Below are 12,969 nucleotides of genomic sequence, written 5' to 3'. Positions count from 1 at the left end.
CTCCTACCCAGTCCTCTCTCCTGAGCATAATAGCTTCTAATTTCAAAATCTTTACCCTCTGTTTCCCTCTCAATAAATTGAAATTACAGGAAGTTGTTGGAGATGCTTACATTTCCCCCGTCTCGTTCCATCCAAGCTGTTCCATAATTGGCTGTAACGGGGGCTCTTTTATACTTACACGACCGTAACATAATCAAGCCTTATACTATGTGGCTCTAGAGGCTGCATCAGCCAAAGAGAGATGAGAGAGATTAAGAAAGGGATGAATGAGAGAAGAAAGAAAGAAAATAAAGAAGTTTTTATTTTATTATTATAATTTTTTTTACTTCTGTCAGAGTTGGGGAGAGCATTCTTTGAAATTCCAGGACAAGATTTTGTTGACTGGTGTCATGGAGCGTGTAAGCATGTGGGCATGGCGTGAGGGGCGTTCAGAGACTTCCTGTGCAGCCTACTGAACGCACGGATGCTGAACCGCTCATAGAACCGAGGCAGAGTCAGAGTCACTTTAGTGTGCTTCCTCCTTCCTCCTTCAATGTGCCATCCTCCTCTTCGTCGCATCGTAACACAAAAGGCTCTCCCCTCCCCAGGCTAAATCAGATCACATCACGAGCCCTGCGCTGCCTTTCCATGAAAAATACCACCCGACCCAAAATGAAGTCTCCCTCTCTCCCTGTCTCGAAGCCAAATAGCTCTTCAATCAAAACACATTTTTTTTCAAGTTTTCCCCCCTCCTTTTCCTTTGCACAGATCATCTCTGCTTGTAATAACTCTCACACAACATCTGCTTCTCCACACAACACTCCAGTAATTCCTCTCTCATTTCATAAGCCATCACTCTCTCTAAACACAATCTACATGTATTAGTTCATAATGACTTAGCAGTTAAGAGCAAATAGATGCCAAGAGACCTCCATTCGGCCCTTGTCGCCTGACTTTCCTTCCTCAAGACAAATCGAGGCTCGAGACAAGGCGAAGAGAGCCCAATCCATCACGTTAAATGTTGTTACATCTGTTATCGAAAACTGAGCACGATAACCCATAGATCCAAATGCAAGAGGGAGAGCGACGAAGGAAACTTGGTTGATTCCTATCAAATGGCTCGCAAAAGGAAGACAGGGCAAAGACACCATCAACACACAGGAAGTGTCCCTGCAGTGTCCACCTGCCTGTGCTCCAGAGTTGACATAAGGTAAATGGGAGAGTATCTTGACGAGGGGTACCTATGCACTGCTTGTACTGCAGTGCACTACTACCATGACAGCTAAGGCGTGGTGCACCATACTTGTTTGCAGTTGACATATAAGAGGACGCAACTGTGTGCAGTGGAAGGGGGCACTGGGGCTGTCTCTGTTGGCACACACACTCAGTCCTCCTCCTGATGCATGGAGCCTGAAATGACATGTGTCTGTTTTTTTTTCCATGCACAAACATGCTGAAATATTATCATGTTGTACGCTGATGCTTCTCGTGCTGTGCTAAATATGGTCTGAAATGCTGTCTAACCACCATATGCTTCTCGCATGCAAGGCTACAAGAGGCAGAGTGAGTGAATCACACACATTTTACTGAAAAAAAGAGAATGAAACATAGATTGGAGGCTGTACTTGCACAGTAATAACATTTGCAAAATACCTACACTGAGACTATAAATCAAGCTGTTGTCAATTTAAAAAAAATGATCACATGAGTCAGTCTAAACTCGTTGTTTACGATGTTACTGTAATATGTGGGTAAACAGAGTATGCAAAAAACAAACATATACATGGTCAAAACTAAATAACACTATGAATTTGAGGTGTTTTGCAGTGGTCTTAGTTTCCTCCGGAATCTGGTCAGAATATGTATATCTATTTAGATGAACTCTGACTTGCCTTCAGTATAATTATATTAGCAAACACAAACACACACACACACACCCACACAAAGACATTGAAATGTGTATTTACATTGCAGTAACCAAATATGTCCTTGGGAAAGTTGTTTGTTTGATAAGGGCTGTCCTTGATGTTTGTTTCTAACATCTGGCATTGCATACATCAGACAGAACTGAAAACTTTATCTCTAAAAACTTTGACATTTCTTCTGAGTTGAAAACTTAGACAAGATTATATGAATGTGTGTGTGTTTGTGTGTGGAAGAGGAAGAGAGAGAGAAAGAGAGTCATAGAGACTAAGAGACGTCAGAGAGAATGCATGTGTAAGCATGTGTGTGTGTGTGTGTGTTGATGCATATAAGTATGCTTATGTACGTATATCTGCAAGAGAGAGAGAGAGGAAGTGAGAGAAAGGGAAGGAGAGAGAGAGGGAGTGAAAAAGAGAAATAGAGAGAGTATGAACCGGAGAGAAGACACAGGATGGACAGAGTAATAGCAACCAGCTCTCCGTCCAAACATTTGTTTAGAAACCAAACAACTAAAACAAATAAACACACAAACAAACAAACATCAGAACAAAGACCCTTAGTTGTGGATAACTTTGAAGTGCACCCCCCACCCCCACGCCCACCCCATCACGTCCCCCCTCCCCTCTGCCTCTCTGTTGCCCAGACACCTTTTTCATACACGAATGAACCATTCATATTCCATCTGTTCCAGCTCGGCATCATTGGGGAGGCTGTCAATCTCTGCGTCATGTTACAGCACAGAGGAGGAAAGGGAGCGGGGGGGGGGGGGGCTGGGGGGGTGTTGGGGGATGATGTGAATGGGAGAATGGTGTGTGTGTGTGTGTGTGGGGGGGGGGGGGGGGTTAATGTTCTCCGCTACACTGCTCTGCTCTACCTCACTCTCGGGACCATCCAGAGTATCCGGGGTGGGGGGGTGGTGGGGATGGGGGGGTTATGCCTCTGTCCACCAGATCTATAGGTACGGAAGAGAGACACACGAGAGAGAGAAGGGAGGAGAGAGATAGGGAGACAGACAGAAACGAAGACAGAGTGAGAGATTGAGAGGAAGAGTGAGTTAAAAAGGATGACAGAGAGAGGGTAGAGAGCGCAAAAGAGAGAGGGAGGAGGAGTGGGAGGGAAAGAGGCATAGAGAAAGAAATGGGACAAAGGGGTAGATGCAGAGAGAGAGAGAGAGAGAGAGAGAGAGAGAGAGAGAGAGAGAGGGAGGGAGGGAGCCATGGAAAAGAAGAGAGAACAGAGAGCGAGTGCAAGCGGAAGACAGACGTGGGTAGAGTCGGCAACGTTCCTGCTGCATGGCGGGGAGGGCAGGGAAGGGCAGGGCAGGGGAGGTACACATCTGCCACTGTATTACCTTTCCTTTCCCAGGGCGCTGAGCAGCCAGAGACAGCCCTCTCTCTGCACAGCGCCCCGACGAGCATCACCACAACAAAGGATACCTTCTGTGGGCTGAGCAGCACCTGCTATCAGCACCACTGCAGCAGAGAGGCAGAACCCTCCTTCGTCAGACGATGGCCAACGCATCGTAGAGGACAGGAGGGAATAGGAGAGTAAATATTTCCTCATGTCACCATACTGTCTCACTCTCTTTCATAGTCTATCTTTCTCTTTCAATCTATCAGTCTTTACACGCCTCTCTTTTCTTCCTTTTTTGCCCTCCTTCTACTTTGTCAGTCTTTCCCTGTATGCTTTAAATGTTTATGCTTTGTATTTAATTGTATTATTATTATTTTTTTTTTGCTTCCTTCCTTCAGGAAATGCAAATCTAGTCCTTTAAGTTCTTCATAATCCTGTCACTCAACTTGATGAGCAGACGTGACTAAGGTTTGATTCCCAGGGAACCACACACACTAACATGAGAGCACACGGCACCCATTCTGGAAATGACTTTAAATGAAAGTGTCCGGTGAATGAATAAGGCCACTGTGAATAAGGCTATCTGAAATCCTCTTAATATGTATAACTATGAATAAGCCTATAAAAGTGGAAGTGCACACTACAAAATACCTTCAACCAGTCCCCTTCAAAAGGCTAAAGGCTCAGACCGGCCTCTAAGGGATAACCCCAAATCCCCTGTGTCATTATGGTCATTTTGACCCGGCCTTTCTAAACGTGTCAAATCAATTGAGCGCATTTATCCATCCCTTGGAAGACATAATAGGCTATGCCACAGGTGGGCTGTGTCCATACGCCACGGACCGAGCGAGCGACCGCAGGGACTCGTTTGCAGAGAAGTCTGCTGGGTAAAGAGCAGGTGGCCGCCGCGAGCTGACCCTTGGGTCCAGCGCACAATATGTTTGTCTACACCGAGGCCCAGGCCCACGCTAGCCTGTGAGGTCCCCGGGGACAGATCAGTGAGTAACCTGCTATTACCGCCACCGCCACCCACACCAACACCACCGCTGATACTGCTGTTGTTTTGGAAAACTCTTGCTCACTCTTTCTATCTTTCTTTCTCTCTCTCTCTTCCCTTCTTCCACTTTCTTTCTCTCCATCTCTCCCTCTCCTTTCTCAATCCCTCTCTCTCCATCCATCTCTCTCTCTCTCTCTCTCTCTCTCTTTCTCTCTCCAGACTGCAGGGCATAAAGACACCCATGAATTAATGAAGACCACAGAGGTAATTAAAAGTGCTGGTGACACAGATCCTCGGAGGGTTTCTAAGGGACAGGAGGTCTGTGCGGACCCCCACCCCCTCCTCCCTCCCCTCCTGCTCCACCCTGGCTGCAGGTTGCTGCCTGCACCCTGGGCCTGATTGGCCCTGCTGGGCAGGGGGACAGATTGTGCCAGGGACTCACCTGTGGCCTGCCAGGGCCTCCCTGGGCCACTCCCTAGGCTACCCAGGTCACATGGCGTGGTCTAAGTATCCCCTGCGGAGGGAGACAGCAGGACGAAAATACACACACACACACACACACACACACACACACACACACACATGCAGGCACACACATGCAGGCAGACACATACACACACACAAACAAATAGACAATCACAAGCACACACACACACACACACAAAATGCACACAAGCACACACACACTCTCTCTTTCTGTCTCTCTCTCTCTTACACACAGTTATATTCTCTCCTCTCTTTCTCTCTCTCTTTCACACACACACAAATAACAAATAGACACACAATCACAAGCACACACACACACACACACAAAATGCACACCCAAACACACATGCACACACATACATACACACACACACACTCTCTTCCTGTCTCTATCTCTCTCTCTCACACACACACACACACACAGTGACAAAAGGCTGTAGGGGAAACTGCAGGGGAGCATCCATGGATTACTGCCCCATGCTGGTCTGGGTATGCTGATCCATGATGGACAGCTCTCTGCTGACATGTGCCCTTTTGTCGGATCAGATCTGGACCTCACCAGTCACAGCGGCCCCTCACGGGCCATCGGCACAGCAGAACCCAGAACCCTGAGCCATGACACCAGGGCGCTGGTTTTAAACCAAACTCACTTACTTTATATTAGGTGGGCAACGGTACAGTGTACTCCAGCAATTAACACATTAGCTACCACACAGTCCTTATTACAGTGTAGTTACATAAGTAATAGCACTCTGTACATCTCATTTCAATTTAAATTATTCTGTGTTACTAAACTTAAAATTTTACCGAACCAGATCTATACCTACTTCCTGTAAAATGTGAATTTGACTCGACAGTTACGTAAAATATGATAAAGATAAACTTTATTAACAGAAATAAGAACTGAAAACTCACTCATGGTGTCAAATAAAAATATTTCAATTTCAATTTAAATGATTCTGTGTTACTAAACTTAAACATTTTACCGAACCAGATCTATACGCACTTCTATAAAATGTGAATTTGACTCGACAGTTACGTAAAATATTATAAAGATAAACTTTATTAACAGAAATATGAACTCAAAACTCACTGTAATCAACAGCACCGCCTTTTTTGAGTCTTGCTTAATGGAACCGGTTCCTCCCAAAGTCGATCTCCCATTGCAACTGCCTGCCACTTTACTAACTGAACGGTAGAGGAGTCGTTTTTTAAGAGTTCCTGAAGCGGTAGGAGATGGGCAGGAGGAGGTTGTTCTTCTTCAGGGCCTGCACTTTGGCCAGCGAAGCCTTGTCCAATGCCTTGTAGCAACCGCGCGTAATCGAGCAGCTTCTCCTTGGATGGGTCGAACTCGCCCACCTCAGGCAGCTTCTCGGGAGCCACCAGGAGCTCCGCAATGGGCGTGGTGGAAGCTACTGTGTTACGGTTGATGCCATGCACCTGGAAGGCTTTGGACATGCTTTTCAGCTTCTGGTAGGTCACCAAGATCTTTTGGTAGCGGATGAGAACACTTGCAGGGTCTCTGCAAAAAAATGATGTTGTCAAATTACCATCGGGTTTTTGAGAGCTTAAAAGAACAGATTTGATGAAAGCCTGTGGAATCAATAGGCCTGAACTATGCAAAACTATCTTTACAACAGATATATTTCATACACACACACACACAACACTAAAAATCCCTGTTAACACATGGAACTCTCTGAAATGCCTTGGTGTTTCTTAAATTACCCTCTCCCAGGGCATGTATGTAAATGAAGCCTCTCCCAAAGCATGTAACGTTCAATGGTCTTACCTCGCCGCCTATTCATACCCCTCTTAAATCCGGAACAAGCGAGTCCTCTTGACGCACGTGCCCGGGGTGGCCCGGCCTCCAGATCTCCCCTCCTTAGACATTTTGCCATCCTCCTCAAAAGATAGCACCTCCTCCTCCTCCTCTTCTAGGTAACCACCTTCCTCCAGGTACTCCTCCACAACATCCTCATAGTCCTCCTCAGCTGAGGACAGATACCAATCCAAATGACCTGGGGATACTACTCAAGCTACTCAGCCAACATACACTACCATGCCTGTATGCATGTCCACAGGTGTATAAATGACTTGAGCACACACATAATAAATAACTTTAAGTAATACAATAAACATCTAAAATGTATATGCAAGCAAACATCTGTGTATGTCAATTTTAATCGTATTGCATATTTTGTGCTTCCAATGACAATGTAACAGTGATGTAACAGTAACCATGGCTTTGGCTCATCAACAAGTGAATTCGTTTTGGGTGGTTAGGTCAGTTATCATGGTTAAAAATATTTTGCGACTATAGCTATGGGTAATTTCTGCCCCATTCCCCATGAAGCAAACTACAACGGTGAAAAAAAAGTTATTGGCACAACCTGTTAGCTTCTGACAAACCTGGCTCTGTTGTTCAGTGTTCAGGGTGACACTGCTCGGTCGTTTACGGCTCGCCTGCTGGCGGGAGACAGACAAGCGAGTGGTCATGGGAGTTGGGAACGGACTTGAGGGTCGACGGGATGGGGTCTTCTGGGGGCTTGCCTGTGGAGGCTCTGCCTGCCGGTCTGAGAGAAGGGTGGGGGTGGAGAGAGAGAGAGAGACAGAAGGAGAGGGATGACAAAGAAAAAAAAAATGTTTTAAAAATAAAATAAAAATCTCGCGTTAATCTCACGATTAAAAAAATGCCGGCGTTAAAATGGGTTTGCGTTAACGCCGTTAATAACGCGTTTAACTGACAGGACTAATATATTCATATATATGAAAGTGAACAAGTCTGCACCGTTTAATTCCTGGCTCTTGGTGAAATTGCTGAAGCGCTCCAACTGGCATCGTAGGAAGTCCCTTTCCTCCTCCAGGTCCTCTATGCGCTTCTGCAGCCATGAGTTCTTCTCCAAAGAGATTTGAAGATGCATGCGGAGGTTTGAGATTAGTAGGTAGGAGTCACATGGGGCCTGTTGTCCAGTGGATGGGTGATCTGTGGCAAAGATTAGACCAGTGTAGCAAACCACAAGACCACAAACAATTGATAGAAAACAAGAGAAAGACTACGCTACCTTCAAATGGTTGCTGACTTTGTTTAAAAAAACTTGTCTGGTACCCGTTGTTGTCTTCAAAGGGAATGGAGATTTCATAACTCATATCGTTCTTCATTAGGCTCTTCTGGGAGAAATTAATGAATCAATAATCAAAGAAAGGGGCGCAATATGTTCATCTCAAACACAGAACCCATGTGCGCGGAGTTTTTGATACTTCCAAAGGATTTTTAAAGTTCATATCTCTATACAGGTGCACACCAGAACTCGTATCTACCTGTTGAAGTCTTCGTGCTCGGGTGTGTGTGGGTCATCATTCTTTCTGAAATATATTAGTCAGGCAAACAACAATCATAGACACATAAATACATAGAAAATAAGTGAGACCAAACTTGTTAATTGTAAGGACTCCGTTGCAGCATGTTAACTACCAGGAAAACTAAACTTGCTACAAATTAGCAAGGTTAGAAGTAACGATACTTCCATAATGTAAACTAAATTACTCGATCCGCTACGCATTTCTCTCTCACTACGAAGTATTTATTTACTATTTCAATCAACTAATCAAATGGAAGTTCAATATCCATTCCATAAATACAAATATATACTACACAGTAATTAAATAAGTGCTGCAAGATATCTGGAGCATCCACACTGCTAACTATTGCTAATAGCCAATGCCACCCATGCTACAGATAGCTTCGTTAGCGATGAACTAACCAGCCGGACGGACTAGCTCAGAATTCCCTTCCTGCTTTGAGTTCTTTTAGCGTTTTTAGTTTAAACATTTGGCTTACCAGCAAACAAGGGTTCGTAAGAAGTATCACAAGTCTTACTTCGAGTCCAATCAAGTAAGTTCAGAAAATCTTCAAGGTTTTTCTATATGCTACTATCATCTCCCTCGCATCCAGGCTTGGGGAGTAACGGAATACATGGAACGGCGTTAAGTAGGCCTAATTATGATACAAAAAAGGTAACTGTATTCCGGTACAGTTAAAAAAAAAAAAAAAAGACGTAATTAGATTACAGATACTTTTAGCAAAAAATGGGATTATTAACAGGATTACAAATAGATTTTAAAATGCAGAACATTATACTATCATCCACATGTGCACTTTTCAACACGTCACGAGAAAACAACAGAGAACACTACAAGTCCATATGATCACCTCGAGTTAAAAAAAAAATGCTTTCCCTGGCTGGAAATATCGAAACTGTTTTGTCCTCAAAGATGAAAGTGGGAAGAACATGCAGTGCACCTTATGGCTACCCGTGGTGAAAATACTGTCGTTATCCAAGGACGACGTCAAATTTCATGAAGCATCTACAGGCAAGACCAACACAGCTAACGTCCACACAGACATCCAGTTAGCTAAGGTTAAGGTTGGTTAGCTAACCTGTTAGTATTGCTTGCATACTAAGTAGGCTACTAACGTAATGAAAAGGGGGGACTGTGATAACTGGGATGATCGTGTGTGGATAAAACATGCCCCTGACCGAAATATGTTCGTGGCAGTTTAATTGAAGTTCCAGCATGATGTGTGAGTAACATCTGTTTATTAACAAAGCAAGTTTGGCTACATGTAAGTTAAATGCGCACCGTTACCGCGACTATCACTTAAACAACATACAAACAGCATATTTAAACTATACTACTATACTATAGGCCTACTACTCTGTAGGTCCGCCCTATATTTTAACTTGGAACCCGTAGGCCTACTGTCAGTATTTACTTTAAGAATGTCTTCTCTTTGACAGTTCAGAAAGTGGACACTTTATTCATTAAACATACTGTGAATGTTCTAATTCTGTGCTGATTTTATTTTGTATTAGCCTATGCTTTGTAAACTGTGGTGTTGTGCACTTTCAATGTAGGTCTGTAGGCTGATTTTGCATAATGACAAGCAGATTTGGCTTTAAAACACTGAGCAGAGGACAGGTTTAATTCTTAAAACTTGGTTTTCTCATTCTCTTTTCTAAGGTAACATTGTGCTGTTGACTTACAGAATATGCTTAAGTAAAAGCCATCTTATTGATGTCTCTTTTCTGTTGTGTTCATTTGCACGTTTGGCATTGAGGTAATCCAAAAGTAACGGAAAGTTATCAAGTTTTAATTGAATGTTACCCTCAAGTTTAAACTTTAAAGTATTGGGTAGCATATAACTTGCTGACCTCAAGTTACAATTAATTTCTGTTACGCTAAGTAACCAGACTACTTGCGGAATGATATGGAAGATATGAATCAGAAGCACAAAAACCTGTTGCCAAAGGCAGAGGTCACTGCCTTATTTTCCCAAACGTTGAGATGGCCCATTCAATTCAAAAGAACTTCCGAAGAAATTCCGAGGAGCCGTACAATAAACAGTCCTAATGAAGGTATCACTGTTTATGTACATAGTACATGAGATTACCTAGAAAGGATGGAACTAATTAGGTTTTGTTTTCAGTGAAAGAAATCAAGATTATTTCCTTATGTGTGCATTCTCATGAATAGATTTCCCATTTACAGTTTTGTTTTCTGTAGTAATGCGTTCAGGCCACCCTGTTTCATTGGATTGAGCCAGATGGAAGAAACAATTGTCAAGGTCTGTGCACAAGTGGATGAAGCAATGGCACTGAGCGCTGCTGAGGTTACAAGGAAGCACTTGTTGCATGAGGCCTTCAGGTGAGGCAGTGTGAAGTGTGTGAGTCGTGTCTTTGTGTTTGTGTGTGAGTATACTTGTGTGTGTGTGTGTGTGAGGCGGGGGGGGGGGGGCGATTTTTCTGTTTGTGTGTGTGTGTGTGTGTGTCTGTGCGTATGTGTGTAGGATGAAGTGTGTGTGTTTGTATGTTGGGGGGAGGCAGGGACATGCCAGGTTGTTATGAGATCCGTGGTCCCAGGGCTCAGGAGACCCACCTGCCTTTTGTTTACCCGCCATCAGGCTGCAGAGGAGATAATCACCAGGGTGAGAGGGAGAGTCCAGCCTAGTGCAGCGCTGTGCTGTGTTACACACACACACGCACACACACACACACACACACACACACACACACACACACACACACACACACACATCCCTACAACAACACCAAGACCCCCTGAGACCTGCTGACGACACACAAACACACACTTAAACACTTAATCACACACATCCACACACACACACACACACACACACACACACACACACACACACACACACACACACACACACATTCATACACACAAACACACACACACACACACACACACACACACACACACACACACACATTCATACACACAAACACACACGTGCACACTCAAACACACATATACAAGTAAACATGCACACACGTGAACACACACACTTGAACACAAACACAGACACACGCCTTTCTCCCAAGCAGCGCAGAGGGAGCAGGGCATCGGCGGGGCTGTTTGCCTAACACAAGGCTCCTGGTCTTCGGCCGCCTCCATCTGCCAACAACACCTCTTTTGTTCTTTGTCTGTCTGTCTCAGATGCCATCCTGGAGGTGTGACGGACAGGCTCTCGCTGTGTAAACAAACGGCTCCTCAGTTAACTGGAAACACTTTTTTAAATGGGGGGGGGGGGGGGGGGGGGTTACAGGTGTTCCTTTTGTGAAAGCATTATTGTTGACAGAAAGATGTCATTATTTCAAGGCAAGATTTAGAACTATTCTTGCATTGACTAATCAAAGTATTGAGACGCGTACAACAATGCAATTGCAAAAATGCAATGCAAACAAGTTGTGAGACAATGCGTTTTATGAGAGATGTATGTGAACTTCTGATCTTTATACAGTAGTTCTGAGGAAGTATGTGTGTGTGTTTGTGTGTGTTTGTGCATTTGTATGTGTATGTGTGTGTGTGCGTGTGTTTGTGTGTGTTTGTGCATTTGATGTGTGTGTGTGTGCGTGTGTGTGTGTGTCAACAGTGGTAACGGCAGCACTAGACTGGAATACACCTGATCTTTGGACACTTGGCTACGACTGGCCAAGGAGTACAGAAATGCACTGATTACAGTGGTGGTGGTGGGTGTGTGTTGGAGGGGGGGAGAACAGGTGCAGCACGGCCCCCCCATGGGACTACTGCACAGCCACTGGCTCTTCTGTGGGTTGGGATGGGGGGGAGGGGGGGAGAGCGCAGCTCATTAGAGAGCTCTTGCTTCTGCTAACTCACCCAGCCCCCTGGGACTGGGCTAATCACCACAAAGGGACAGAGAGCCAGTTAAAGCAGGATGCTTATTTACACTCCACGCTCTCCACTCCCTTTACACACACACACACACTCTCTACCTCTGTCCTTCTTTCTCTGTCCCTCCCTCTCTCTCTCTCTCTATCTCTCTCTCAGTGAGTCTGTGTTTGTGTGTGTGTGTGTGTGTGTGCATGGACACGTGTGTGTGTGTATGTGTGTATGCGTGTGTGTGTATACATGTGTGTGTGCTGCCAAGCTGCATTCACAGGCTTGTTGGATTTGCGTTTGTTTACCTATCTACAGAAAGATTCTTCACTGAAATGTCTAGACGACATGGACCAGGAATAAACAAGTGCAATGAGCATTAGCTGTGTTAGATGTGGCACCATGTATAATCCATTGGTGTGTGGCCAACAACACTTCACATTTGCATATTCACTTCATATTTTTTAAACTACTGAACACTACCCCTGCACCACTTTAAAAATGTTGTGCACTGAATTGACTGTAGTGCTTTTCATTTTGTGGACAAAAACTCGACTCATATAAGCAAAAACATCACTCACTTTGTGGACAAAATAAACTCATGTCACGGACAAATGTAATTCTGCCCACGTAATAAATATCTTAGGCCAACATTTACACTTTTGTGGCAGGAAATACACAACGCGTAACGCTATGATCATTCCGTGCCGTCCAATGTTCATTTGGTCTTCATAACGGTTCTGCTATAATAGAGAAAGGATGCCGTGCATGGAAGGTCTTTGGTCCAACACATTCCGTGAGTCAGCAAGTTCCAGAAGGAACTCCATCCACGAAAACAAAGGCTGCTTTAACTTTTGTAGACATCAGTTTTTTGCTGAAGTACAAACTGAATTATTTCCATAAGCTATACTACTGAAAGTATGATATCAACAAATGGTCTTTGGTCTGATACATTCTGTGAGTAAACAGGTTGCAGAATGTGTTCTCTCCACAAAAGCAAAGGCTGCTTTAACTTTTGTAGACTT

The 12,969-nt window shown here is 44.3% G+C and overlaps 2 protein-coding genes across 3 annotated transcripts; both read right to left on the bottom strand.

Annotated features, from left to right (window-relative positions):
• Window positions 1-5,915: 5,915 nt before the first annotated feature.
• Window positions 5,916-9,155, bottom strand: LOC105908217. Of its 2 annotated transcripts, none has more exons than XM_042709739.1 (7): window positions 8,580-9,155; window positions 8,060-8,104; window positions 7,804-7,909; window positions 7,530-7,724; window positions 7,132-7,314; window positions 6,531-6,732; window positions 5,916-6,260 (listed from the first exon to the last, which is right to left on the bottom strand). In XM_042709739.1, the coding sequence occupies exons 3-6, from the start codon at window positions 7,898-7,900 to the stop codon at window positions 6,554-6,556; spliced, it is 654 nt and encodes a 217-aa protein (XP_042565673.1). In that variant the 5' UTR covers window positions 7,901-7,909; window positions 8,060-8,104; window positions 8,580-9,155; the 3' UTR covers window positions 5,916-6,260; window positions 6,531-6,553. The 2 variants fall into 2 exon arrangements, with proteins under 2 accessions (XP_042565673.1, XP_042565672.1); XM_042709738.1 differs by having other exon boundaries at window positions 7,804-7,906; window positions 8,580-9,154.
• LOC122133496 (coiled-coil domain-containing protein 106-like) lies at window positions 5,950-6,546 on the bottom strand. The gene is given in 3 exon segments (XM_042709817.1): window positions 5,950-6,049; window positions 6,051-6,258; window positions 6,531-6,546. Coding segments are annotated over 3 exon segments (324 nt in total).
• Window positions 9,156-12,969: the final 3,814 nt, after the last annotated feature.

The sequence above is a fragment of the Clupea harengus genome, chromosome 14, assembly GCF_900700415.2.
Source record: "Clupea harengus chromosome 14, Ch_v2.0.2, whole genome shotgun sequence".
Classification (NCBI taxonomy): Eukaryota; Metazoa; Chordata; class Actinopteri; order Clupeiformes; family Clupeidae; genus Clupea; species Clupea harengus.
This window is presented reverse-complemented; position numbering and strand designations above follow the sequence as displayed.